At 42.0% G+C, this 13,296-nt stretch overlaps 1 protein-coding gene across 1 annotated transcript in view; it reads right to left on the bottom strand.

Moving 5' to 3' along the window:
• Positions 1-4,373: 4,373 nt before the first annotated feature.
• CFAP99 (cilia and flagella associated protein 99) overlaps positions 4,374-13,296 on the bottom strand; it is a 53,905-nt gene continuing 44,982 nt past the window's right edge. The window contains exons 14-16 of the mRNA XM_064710210.1: positions 12,720-12,925; positions 6,061-6,220; positions 4,374-4,841 (exon numbers count right to left, since the gene is read on the bottom strand). Of these exons, the coding sequence (XP_064566280.1) occupies positions 4,674-4,841; positions 6,061-6,220; positions 12,720-12,925 (534 nt within the window). The 3' untranslated portion in view covers positions 4,374-4,673. The remainder of the gene's footprint in view (positions 4,842-6,060; positions 6,221-12,719; positions 12,926-13,296) is intronic.

Genomic DNA, 13,296 nt, shown 5'->3' with positions numbered 1-13,296 from the left:
CGCTTCCCTTTCCGCTTCCCCCTCCCTTCCCGTCCCCTCCCTCACCTGCCGCCCCGGACCGTCGGCAAGCGGGAGGGACGAACCCAGCAGCGCCGCTCCCCCCCCGGCCGAGCCCCCGGCCCGCCGCGCTCACCGCAGAGGCAGCCGGCAGCGGCCCACGGCAGCGCCCGCCCTCGCTCGCTTACCATTGGCTGAGCTGCGGCCCTGCGATCGCGGAGTGGCCGAGGCGCACGTCAATCAGACAGAGGTAAGACGGGCGGCCCCACCTCCTCTGCTCTCAGCTGCCGCGGGGCGTGCTGGGAGCTGTAGTTCCGCGCTGGCGTGGGGCCTAGGCGGGGTTGTAGAGGCCCACTGAGTTCGCTCGCCACCCCTCGGGAAAGGTCTCCTGGTCCTCAGGCTCCTTCGGCCCTGACAGACCCTGAAAGGGCGGCCGAAGCCAGACCGTGCTTTTGCTGTGTTCTCCTGAGCTGTTGTACCTGGAGGTGGAGTGTGTGTGAGCTTTGGGGTGGGGTTCCCTACCCCCCTCCCCCCCCGCCCCCTTCAATCTCCCGTCCCCACCCCCGTGTTCTGGAAACCAGAATCTCAGAACTATGGAATCAGTTAGGTCGGGAAAGACCTTTGAGATCATCAGATCCCACTGATGACTGAACACCACCATGTCAACCCCAGTGTTACAAACTGCTCCTGCAGAAGGAGCCCTCGATGGAGCTATCGTGGTTACTGCCCCTTGTCCCAAGCCAAGCCAATGCAGTTCCTTCAGAAACATTGTGCAGCTTTTGTACCGAGGGTGAGAACCAACTCCAGACAGACCACCGGGGGTTCCTCAGGACCCTCAAGAGGCCCCTCTGAGGCTCACTGGGCAAACCCAGGCAACTTCATATCTAACACTTCTCTGATTAATATGTACCCCACAATATAGGGAAGATATTAGACTGATAGAGGGCATCAAAAGGAGGGTGACAAAGATGGTCAAGTGCCCTGAGGAGAAGGAGCAGCTGAGGACACTTGGTCTGTTCAGCCTGGAGAAGAGGAGCCTGAGAAGACAGACACCTCCTTGCAGTTACAGATTCCTCATGAGGGGAAGAAGAGGGACAGGGTCTGATCTCTGTGGTGAGTGACAAGCCCCAAGGGAGTGGCCTGAAGTTGTGTCAGGGGAGGTTTAGGTTGAATATTACAAAAAGGTTTTTCACCCAGGGGATGGCTGGGCAGTGGAACAGGCTTCCAGGGAAGTGGTCACAGCACCAGCCTGACAGAGTTCAAGAGTGCCTGGACCATGCTCTCAGGACAATCACATGGTGTGATTCCTGGGGAAGGTGCTGTGCAGGGCCAGGAAGTGAGCTCAATGATCCTTGTGAGTCCCTTCCAACTCAGCACATTCTGTGATACTGTGATCTCTGGCTCATAAACCCATATATCACCTTCAGCCAGGCACGCACATTAGGCCAAGATACCCCCTGTGCATCTAGTGTCGTACTAAAGTAATGCCTGCTTCTTGCCATGGCAAAGGCCTTGGTTTTCCTCAGCTAATCTGGGCTTTGTTACATCTCCTTGACCTCCTTAGTGGCAGGTGAAGGCTTCTGTGGTGTCCTGGTTTAGGGCAAATTTGGGAAAAAACCTCCAAAAGGGGGACCCTCCAGAAGGCAAACCCACATGGCCCCTCTCCCCAACTGGTTCAGGAAAGATTCCTCAGAGAGAAGTGGAAAGAACCTGTTTATTCAACAGGCACAGCACCCCCCAGCACACAAAATGAACAATACTGGATGACACCACTCTTTCACTGCTCTGAAAAAGATGTCAAATTCACAAAGTCTCTCCTGGGAGTGGTCGCTCTGCTCTCAGTCCCTCCGGTGCTGGGGCAGCTGCTGCAGCCACAGGGTGCAAACTCTCTCTCAGTGTTCCCAGGTCCCAGTCCGGAGCAGGCTCGAGTGGTTCCAAAAAAGGGAAAGGAAAAACAGTCCAGGGAAAAATTCGGACTGCTTAGCTAAACTGACTAATGAGCAGAAGCAAAAAACAGGAGCAGAGCAGAAGCAGGAACAAAAGCAAAGCAAAAAGCCAAGGAGAAAGCACAAGCAGCACCATGTACTGTCCTGTCTGTGTCTGCCAGCCATGGGGGAGAGGCTGAGAACAAAACAGAACTTTCACTCTTCAGAGCCACCCTTGAAGGCACAGAACATGATATCCAGCATAAACAGAACACATGCATGGGGATACAAGCACCATAACGTCACCCTAGGACATGTGGTCTGCCTGCTTGTGCTGAAATGAGAGATCTCTGAATGTGCAGCTTCCAGCACTAGAAATGTTTCCTTATGAGTCTGTTACTATGATCAGACAGGTGCAACCTCTGATTTTGTTACTCTGTTTTGATGGATGATTTCAGAGTCAGCCTTGTTCACTCAGGCTCCTCTTCGTGGCTGCAAATGGTGTAACAAATGTGTAAATGAGTGAATCATGAATTATTCATCCACCTGCGTTCCCGTGAAGCAAGTGTGGAGGCGTTTCTCCCTCGGTTCTCTGTGTGTGGCTGCAGCAGGTGGTGCACGGTCCCTGCCACAGGCAGCAAGTCTCAGTGAGCTGGGTGCCTTCACAGCTCACCTGGCTCCAGGGCCACTGCAGCTGCTTTTCTAACACAAGGCTAACAAGTCCCACCAGACCTCTGATTGCTCTGCATTGCTCACCTCAGGTTTCCATGTACCACACAGGAATACTAGAAAATGTGCTCTGGGAGCCAGGGCAGAGTGGTTCTGGAGAGGATCTGTTGTGTTCAGCATCAAGTTATACACATTTGTCAGGAGCAGGGTGGTATTTTTTATGTTATTCTGTGTATTCTGTTGCAAGGCCTGACATCACTGAAAAATCAATAGGCTATATTGATACAAAAATACCAATATAGGAATATATTGGTATTTTCTTCAAAACACATTCTTTTACATTCCTCAAATTGTTGATTCTGAAGATGACTTTATGCATCAGATCCCAAAGCAGTAATAGGCCTACTTGTTATCTCTGAAGGCAAAAATTCCACAGCTGGATTATTGAGATTCTTCTATTCCTCAGTACTTTCATTTGAGAGCAAAGAAAATATGGAGAAGGAAATATTTCTGAACCAGCTTGATGGCAATTCAATAAGAATTTTGAAAACTTGGTCCAAAATCACAGGGGAAGAAACCTGCAGTGTGATGGGGATTTGAAATTTCCACTATCTCAATATCAGCTTAATGATGCTTTTTTTTTCTTTTAAAAATTCTTATGAAAAGTTTGAGAACTATTCAGCCATGCAATATCCTAGAGCATGAGTGTCAGGTGTTAATAGCTGGCTTCTGGAAAATCAAGGTGTTAAGAGTCACCAGTTAGCTTTGTTGCTCTGGAATGCACTGCAAAAGAATGCTGAACAAAGGAAGACAAACTCCCTGCCACCGAGAGTATGCAATTTAAAGATATACAATACTGTACTAGACATGGCATCACAGTTCCCTTTTCTATGTAGTTCTACTTCTATGATTCCATCTTTCACTGTCCTGTGTTCCTTAACTCTTGCTCTGGAGCCTGAGCCCTACCTGCATTGCCTTTGTGGACTACTAGAGCGTTTCCTTGGAGTGAAAAATACAGCACATTTTATCAGCTTGTGGGCTGTGGAAGTGATCTTCACAGCTAGATGGCAATAAAAGAATTCCATTAGACCTCTTTCAATAAAAAGTGAGAAATGCAATGTTGTGAGAGCCTTTGAAGCAGCTGCCTTACTCTAATGTCAGTGACAGTCTCCTTCAATTTAAATATTTGCAATAGCCATAATTAAGCACTTAGTAACTGGCATTGAGTTAAAATAGAAATACCTTGCATAGTCCTAATGCTGGGCAGATTTTAATTTTGATTTATATCCTCCTTGGCTTTGTGCCTGGATAAGTTTTGTGATTTAAAAGCTGTTTTACACAGTATAGAAATTGTCAGAGGGCAAATTATCTTCTAGGTGAGTAACAGAATTTTTACTTTTTGTGGAAGCAGCTCCCTAAAGAGATCAATGTTATTTTCTCCTTTTACTGTTTTAAGACTGAAGAAATTTATGTCTGCAAATAGAGGAATGGCCTGCCTGGGTCAATGAATCCAGACTTCTGCTTCTGGAGGCTTTCACATTCTCTGAACCTTCTAAACAGTTCTTCCCTCATCCTCTAAAACAGTGTTGAAACTGGCAATCCTCTTACTTAGTTACTGTCATGTAAGAAGATATGTTTGGAACTTAGGCTGACCATGCCTTCTGAAAAGATGCATAATGTAAACAAATATTCCCTGGGGTTTGCCCTCATTTTTATTCTTTTGGAAAAATGAGTGTAGCAAACCATTGCATAGTATACAAACCAGAAATACAGGTCTTGACATTCTTACACAGATATTTGCCATTATGCTGTAGGAGCTCTGATGATTAAATTTCAATTTCTTAAAGCTTTTGATGCTAGCAGAAAAAAAATCCTTATATAATTAATCATTTTATCATTATAAAAGAACATAAAAAATTAAATGATATTACAACCTCCCCGCACATTTTTATTCTATTGTGCCTGTAAGACTCACATTTTTCTAATCACACTGTAAAGGTGAAATAAGAATAAAACTCAACCTTGTAGTAAATAGGTACACTGGGATATTTCCAGCAGGCCTGGATTTGTTCCAAATGTATTTTATTTTAGATCAGAGCGCAGTATACAGGCTTTGGCTCCAGTTCTTGCTGCTGCAATGAGCTCCTTTTTCTGAACTGCCTCTCTGTCCATAAAGCCATGCTGAAGCATTCTGAACTGTCTTTCCCGACTCTCTTCCAGTTCTTTCCAATGGTTCCATTGAAAAGAATCCTGCAGGAAGAACAGAGAGATGGTCAGACTGCAGGTGTTACAGTGGTTCTCTTTAGCAAATGCACTAAACTTCTATTTGATAATCCTGCTGGCTGACAACACAGTTTGTTTGCTCACATGACTGGGAAACTTGTTAGCATCAAGCTTGGCATGATGAACAGAAAAGCAAGCAGAGTGGGCTTCCCAGTTTAAGATGACTTAAACACTGGTGCAACTCTCCACAAAACCATGGGAATGATAAACTGTAACATGCCTTGGGTGGGAGGGGGGTGAGCATCCTAGTATGGTGTGACAGGAAGCTGGGAAAGACCAGAGGTGGAGATGGGGTCAGGTGCTGCCTTGGTGGGATGAGTGTGTGGTGGTGTCGGATCTCAAGATCTCAGTCCTGAGATGCTGAGCCTCCGAGACCAGCTTGGGGGGCTCGGGAGTCCTGGAATGTTGCCAGAAATGTCTGGTAGCTGGATTTTAACCCTACACAGGAGACGACAAGGATGAGGGCTTCACCGGGGTGAATGGTGAAGGGATTGGTTAATTAGAGGGTGAGACACAGGGTTCAGGATTTATGTACAGGGGGGTTTGGAGGAGTAAGATGGAGGAATTGGGGTGTGTCCTGTCCTCCTTCTTCTTCCTCTTCTCCTCCATCTTCTTTGGCCACGGTGGCACCTTTGGATTGGTTATTACTAAGAGTACACCGAGTTATAACAATAGATGGTATTGGGGAAAAATGATAAATATTGTATACGTAGCAAGGGGTATAAAGATACGTGGCGGTCAGGGGGACGACACAGTGTGCCCATGGCTGACTGCTGTGCAGATCTCTGGTGGCTGAAAGAACATCTTTTAGATAAACAATTAATAAACATAAAAACCAAAAGAAGAACTGAAGCCTCTTCTCGTCCTTCGATACGCGGGCTGCCCCAAGGCCGCTCCGGGCCTTTCCAGGCCCCTCAAACAGCCGAGATAAACCAGCATGGTGGTAAGAGTGGGAAGGCAGGTGTTGAATGGATGAGTCCTGCTTTGTGGCAGCAGAACGTGGGAAAAGAAGGTGAGGTCAAGGCCAGGCTGGAGAAACGGTGCCTAGGCAGGGGGCAGGGTGTTGTTATTGGCAGCCATGGACGGCACCATCTGCCTCTGCCCCCTTGCCAGTGCTGGCACTTGAGCAAAGGTCTGTGAACAGCAGGTCTATTGCAGATCTTTTCTCCTTATGTAATAACCAGACCTTGCTTGGCACGATTCTGGTTTTCTGGGGGCTAATCTTCAAGAGTCCTGCTTGCTTTTTACGCTCCATTGTTTTCTCTACAATCTTCTTCTGCAGGTTTAAAATGCGTTCATCTTTCATGGGCCTTTCACCAGGCTGGGACTTTTTCTTTTCTTCTTGCCTGAGAAATCAAAAAGAAACAATGAGAAGGTAAAATATTATCATCCCACAGAATAAGTCCATCTGAGCACATATTACCTTGGTAATTAAGAATTTGCTCTTGCTTCTGAGAACCAGTTAGACTCAAAAGAGATTTAAATCATATAAATATAACTTGCAGGTGGTACTCACAATTTGCCTCTTGTGTTTTACAGAATAGCATTACTAAACCACATCAAATAATTTTTCCCACAGGATGCTATGATGACAATATCTTAAGTATTTCAAGCCTGACATGACATTCTTTAGAAAAACAATGTGCAAAACCTGGGATAATAGTGCAGGTCTTTGCTTGTGTGAACTATGGAGTTTGCCTTATATGATCATTAGTATTCCTCTAGATTGCTGTATTCCTTGGCAAATAAAAGATTTTTTTCTGTGTAATCCCAATGCCCAGATACAGAATCAATGGGATGGTGATGTATTAATTAAGGTTAGTTGCTCTGTGTGAGCATAAATTGATAGCAGCATGTGCAGCCTAAAAGTAAGGCATACCAAAGACATTATTGGATAGTCTTCCTTTCCCCCCTTCTATTGTAGCCAATTTTCTGTCCCCTGGGATTTACATTTCATCTGGTTTTACATATTTTCACCCAATTGGTCCAATTTATTCATAACTTCTCCATGTAAGTTACACCAGAGTGACTCACTCAATATCCAACTTTCTCTTTTATTCAACATTGCCCTCAAATTAAGCTTAGTAAGATCAAATTGTAGAGTTAATATTAAGTCACGAGCAGCTGTATGATTCTCTGGAATAAATTCAGAGCTAAAGGAAGTGTCAGATCTTCCAAGGAATGTACACAATTGTACAGCCATGTTAGATCTGCTAGGAGCAGCTGGCAAAGGATAGTTTTATAAAATGTCTTTTTATGTTGCAGTGGTGCAACATGGCACTTGCTTTTATTGGAAACCAAATAAAGACTCCAAATGACCCAGAGCAGAGTGCACTGGGGCACTGTCCACTGATTCTGTAGCTCTCATTCTGTCAGTGGCAGGGCTAGTTTTACAGACAAGTTGCCTTTTGAAAAGAAATGCTTTACAACTGAGCTCTTTCCTTAAATCTTGGGTGGTTTCAGTAGAAGACACTTCTCAAGAAGCTGGCAGATGGAGAAGAAGGAAGAAGTACCTTCTGATGCTAAACCCACCAATTTGCCTTTGTGTCTGTATCAGGGATCCAAACACTTCTTTCATCTTGGGAGAGATGGCTTTTGCCTGCCTTGTTAGCTTTATCTGTGCTTATAGGAAACTCTCTGTGATAACAAGTTTTCTTCAGTGCAGCCATTCCAGACTAGAGGTCCCCAAATCCTTAGGAACTGGATGAAGGGGAAATATGACCTGTGTCACATTCTGAAATGTGACTGTGAACTCTAAGTAAGGGACACAATTAAGCTTGGCTTCTCATTTCCAATTACTTTTCCTGAGACTCTCCCTCAACCCCTCTGCTCCATGTGTCATGCTATCTGGTTAGGATAATGTTTCCTTATCCTCTTTAGCACTGTGATATACTCTGCTACACTGAGATTCATTTTAACACTATATTGTAAATCTAAAAATTGTGTGCTATCACTTAATCTAATTGAGGACATGGTTTATTTCTATTTGCACTGTATAAAGGCATTGCATTCCAAAGCATAAAGGAGAACATAACAGTGCAGTTTTAAGTAAATACTTGATGATTAAATCTTGTCCGTGAGAATAAACAACAAAATCTTTCCTTACATGCAAATCCAGATTCTTGTAAATACAATTAAAAGGAAATATAGCAAGAGGTTTAACATCAAGAAGCAGCAGCAGCTGCTTCTATATTAATATTGTAAATATTAATATATTGAATGAATATTTCCAGAATATTCATTCCTCTTCTAAATGTAGTCTTGTGCCAGTCATCTGCACTATTCCTGCCACTAATGCTGCCAATCCCATAGATTTTCAGATGCCACACCATATCATAACAGAAACTCCAAGAGAGGAAGGAATGAAAAAAGAAATTTTAAAATTCTGGTTTTCAGTCATCAGTTGAGAACTTTGAGGGCTCAGGATAGAAAAACCTCTTATGATCTCTGTCACCTCATGTGACCTCTTATGATCTCTGTCACCTCATGTGACCTCTTATGATCTCTGTCACCTCATGTGACCTCTTATGATCTCTGTCACCTCATGTGACCTCTTATGATCTCTGTCACCTCTTCCTCTCCAGATCAATAGAAAATTAGGTGATAATTAATGAAAATTCTTCTCAGCTATTTAAAAAATGGGAAATTTGAAGATTTGCACTGAAGTTTCCTCCTATAATCTACATTTGGCTCTTCATTTACATTTTCAAACTCCAGCTTTCTATCAAAAGCATAAAGAGATAGATGTATGTAAGAGCTGTAGTCAGCTCTTAACTGACTCAATACTTGTAGGAGGACTCCTTACAAAAAGGAGTCTCGTGCAAAAACACAAATATTTTTTTAAAAAGAGAATTGCTTATAGTGCAAATAACAATTAAAAAAAGAGTTTCTTATAGCCTCAGTCTATAAGGGCTGTCTGTACTTCACAGTTCCTTGCCTTTTTCTGTCCTACACCATGTAATTCTAAGTTACTGCGGTTAGCAAAGTGAATGTGTCTAATTGTTAACAGTTCACTATTAAGACAGTCACTATTTTGACATTTAAGACCACTACACTATTAGACTGATTATTGTTTTGTACTAATGTGAGTGATTTAAGCACTCAAAATCTGCCTCCCTTCCAAAAAAAATTAACTTATTAAGCACTTAATTTTAGGTGGGGAAATGATTGTTATTCATAGCAATGTTTTCCTCATGTGAAGTAAAAATGAAGTTGAAGTTGCATAATCAAAGTTCAGTCACTGAATCACAGAGTGGCAGAGTCTGGAAGGGACCTCTGGGGGTCATCTTGACCACCCCATCTGCTTAAGCAGAGCCACTTGAGCTCCATGGCCCGGTCTGTGTCCAGATGGCTTTTGAACACCTCCAAGGATGGAGATTCCACCACCTCTCTGGCCAATCTGTGCCAATGCTTGGTCATCTCCACAGTAAAAAGTGTTTCCTGATACTCCTCTTGTCCCTTCAGTGGCCACCATTGAGAAAAGCCTGTCTTTTTTTTTTACAGCTTCTCTTCACATCTTCATATTTCTGATTCATCATTACTGATAAATCTCCCCCTTTTGTTTCAATGATAGTGAAGAACTCATTACCTCCTCCTTTTTCTCCTTCTCCTCATTTTCCTGCTCTGGCTGCCTTCACACGATGCCCAGCCTTCCCCAGCTCAGGCCAAGAGAGGGGTTTCTCTCCGTGTGTGTGGTTGATGCCCCTTGTCAGGGAGGGGTTTGAGCCCTGGCAGTGGCAGGCAGAGAAAGGATTGCTCTGCCATCTTGGCAAACACTCCATCATTTGTAACGCAGTGCTGGGAGCCCAGTGTGCCACAGCATTACCACAGTGTGAGATGGGCATCCAGGGAACTCATGCCTTGGTGGCAGTCTGTACATCTTCCTCCCACACAAGGAACTCAGGGAGGATCAGTCCTGCTCTCCTCTGACAGCTTTAAACCACGTGAAGGGTGAGAACTTGCAGTTCCAGACCTTGAGTGCAGCACAAAGTAACTCTTCCCCCAAACCACAGATAATGTGGATGGAGGGAGCCTCAGAGCAATGGTTTGAACTATTGTGTGACCCTTAGGGCATCAGACTGATGGCAGTAATACATGTCCCTTACTGAATGAAAGGGAGTTGTATCTCAAGTACACTGGCATGTCATATGAACACATTAACCTGTATTCAAACACACACAACTCTGCTGGTGCTTGAGCTGACAGCAGAATTGCTTGTCCACTTCAAATGACAGTGCTGATTTTCAAACTGTGTGAAATTCTAGCAATTAAAGGGATGTCCAGTGTATGTACCACCCTGCAAGCACTCACAAAGCCATTGCTGTGATAGATGCCACAGCTTGCAGTCTATTAAAGGCCAATGTCTCTGTAATTTTTCATGTTCCATTTCCTATTTTGTTTAATATAGCTCATTATATGCTTGCACAACGTGCTTCTTTTGTGTTGATGTATGACTGTGAATGTTATTGAAAGGAACCTGCTTGGTAGGGACTTGATTAAGCTCCAGCTGTCACTAAAGCAGGTGTTTAGCATAGTTTGGCTGCCATCCTTTAGCTGATTAGTAGTAGCCTTCAACATAATGCAATTTAGTATGTAACACATAATTTTATATTGATGCATAAGGCTAACTTCTGAGGACCATTGGCAAGATTTGCTTGCTATCCCTATAACGATGAATCAATTCTGTAAACATGAAAATTAGCTTTTTACACCTCCTGTGCAGTATATCAAGAATAGAACCCAAACAATCACTCACACTGGTTTGAGAGGTATTTCAGGATTCAAGATCTGCAAATAAGGTTTAATGCACAAAGCCCATAATTTCTATTGAGAGAAATAAAAACTGCATGGAAGAGTCTAGCATTTGTAAATGCCATAGCCAGCATGCCATATTTCTGTATTAACAAAAATAACACCAGAGATTTGGATTCTGTATGAAAATGCATGAAATACACTTCCAAAGAACGACATTTTTAGTGTACTATGATGATGCCTTCTTATAGGAATTACTTCCAACATATACATAAATTGTATGCATACATAAATTGCCTAGGAACCATGAAAGGAAAATGCCTTCTAACATCTATAATGAAACATTATATTTCTTAATTTAGAAAGCAGACAGGGCTCCATTAAAATTACTGTGTAACTTACCAAGAATCTGACCAGATTGACTGATTGAGTCAGAGGCTTGAAATTTAGTGTATAATTTAATTTGGATTCTACTATCTTTGGCATGTTGGTCTGTTCTAAAAAGCATTTCACATGACAGAACAAAAAGTGAATCAAAGTTTCTCATTCAAGCACAGCTTATTCCAGGATCAGAACAGTTTTAGTTCTGAATTGAGCCAAAGATTCTAGTTTAAAAGAACCCAGCCCTATAGAAAATTCACAAACTGCACATCTAGAACAGATGATTCTTTAAGCGGGTACCAGTGAAACAGGTTTTATGTAGTACACAAGTTCTTAATGCTTAGTTTGCCTCTCTAGTGGAAAGCAGTGGCTTGAGTTATTCCCACAGGCTTTCTCAATACTGACTGTTTAGCAATGAGAGTATATTTCTAGCTCCAACTCCATTTCAGGTTCTTAAATCTTAAAATCTTTTCTTGATACATGCCATAGAAAAGAAGGTCACTGCTCTGTGGAGTCTATCCACTGCAGCTGCAGTTATTGATTCATTAAATACATTAAACTCTCTTCTCAAGCACTAACATAGTACAACTCCAGTCTTTGGAGACTGGCTATCAGCAACAAACCAAATTACAGCTGAGAAGAGTGAAAACTAAAGGTATACATCAATACTGCCTTCTGTAACTGAGATGTAGAATTGAATGATAAATGATTAACATGAATTGAACTCTGAGAAGCCACCTTTGGCAATAAATGTGAATCTAAGACATGTCTAAAAACATGTGTTTGTAGCCTGATAGAATATGCCTTCTGAACGTCAGCCTGAACATCAGTTTGCAAAATAAATATGGCAAGACAAGGACTTACCTCTCAAAGCCACAAAAGGGAAAAGACAAAAGACAATTTGAAAGAAAAAAGTGGCAAATATTTAAGATGCAGTAAAAATGGTGTAAGAGCAAGAGGTGTGCCATGTTGTATACTTTTCCACAGGCTTTCTTCCTGCTCAGCTTTATTTGTTAATAGCATTAACTTAGATTTTAAAACCCTTGTGGAAGGGACCTTTCTTCTGCATATGTGAAGCATCTGTGATGGTTAGGTATCCTTTATGACAACGATTAATAAATTTGATAATGAATAATAAATATTAGTCATGAATGCAAAATTTGCTCAGTCTGTAAGCAAAGAACTTCTTTTTGATCTAGTGCTATAATGTATTTAATTTATAACTCATTATTGCTATCAAAAAATCTTCCTAAAATATTTTTAACTTCTAGAATAATTCCTTCCTTTTAACATTACAGATGAAATTCAAGGAAGAAAAACACAGCTCTAATATTGGTTTAGATGAGAATGAGGAATAACTTTAAGTGTCAAGCTAGAATTATTCTCATAACATCAAATTACTTCTGATTAGCTGAAAAGGAACAGAAGAAAGGCAAAACTTCTTTCTGAATTTATATTATTGGCTCTGAATCCCGGGGCAATACTGTCAACACCAGCCTATGGGATGTCTTCAACCATAAATGATGAAAAAGATTTGTTAAATCTGATGAAAATTATTTTCAAGAATTAAAAGGAAATCCTGGCCCCAGCGTAATCCTTGACAAAAGTACAGAAGGGCTGTATTTTGCTCTCTACTTGTTCTTCTTCTCAAGGGCTGGCAAAATATTAACAAAGTTGCAATGTCTTAAATGTCACATGCTGTTTTATACTCACTTGAAAGCAGCTGCTCGTCCAAGTTCTGCTCTGAATTGGGAAATCTGGTCCAGTTTGTCTAGAATAAGTTGTTCCTTAGCTTGTTTTTCATGAATTATCTGATCTCTCTTCTCTTCCTCTGCTGCCTTCTGTGCTTCCTTGAGTAGGGCGAGGCGTTCACGTAGTTCCACTACTGACATTTCACCAAATAAACCATGGCCACCAGTCTAGAGAACACAAAATATAGATTTAAATAACACTGTAAATACCAAGGGGAGACTAAATGAGTAAAACCAGAATATTTTGACTGTGTTCCAATTCACACTGAATATATTCTGATTTCCAGAAATATAGGGGTGGTCCTAAACTAACTGATATTTAAAAGCTGGTTTTAAAATCTAGAGCATACCTTTCATAAAACATTTAAAGAAAAAGCATTGAGAAATATATAGAGGATTAATAATAGATACAATATATTTGCTCTCAAAAAAAAAATCTACTTGACTTTTGGTTTTAATTAGGCTTTTGAATTTTTAAAATGTATAAAAGTAATTTTTTAATGGCTGAAACCAGAACAGACTTTACACTAAAAATATGC

Source organism: Zonotrichia leucophrys, chromosome 4, assembly GCF_028769735.1.
Source record: "Zonotrichia leucophrys gambelii isolate GWCS_2022_RI chromosome 4, RI_Zleu_2.0, whole genome shotgun sequence".
In the NCBI taxonomy this organism is placed as follows: Eukaryota; Metazoa; Chordata; class Aves; order Passeriformes; family Passerellidae; genus Zonotrichia; species Zonotrichia leucophrys.
This window is presented reverse-complemented; position numbering and strand designations above follow the sequence as displayed.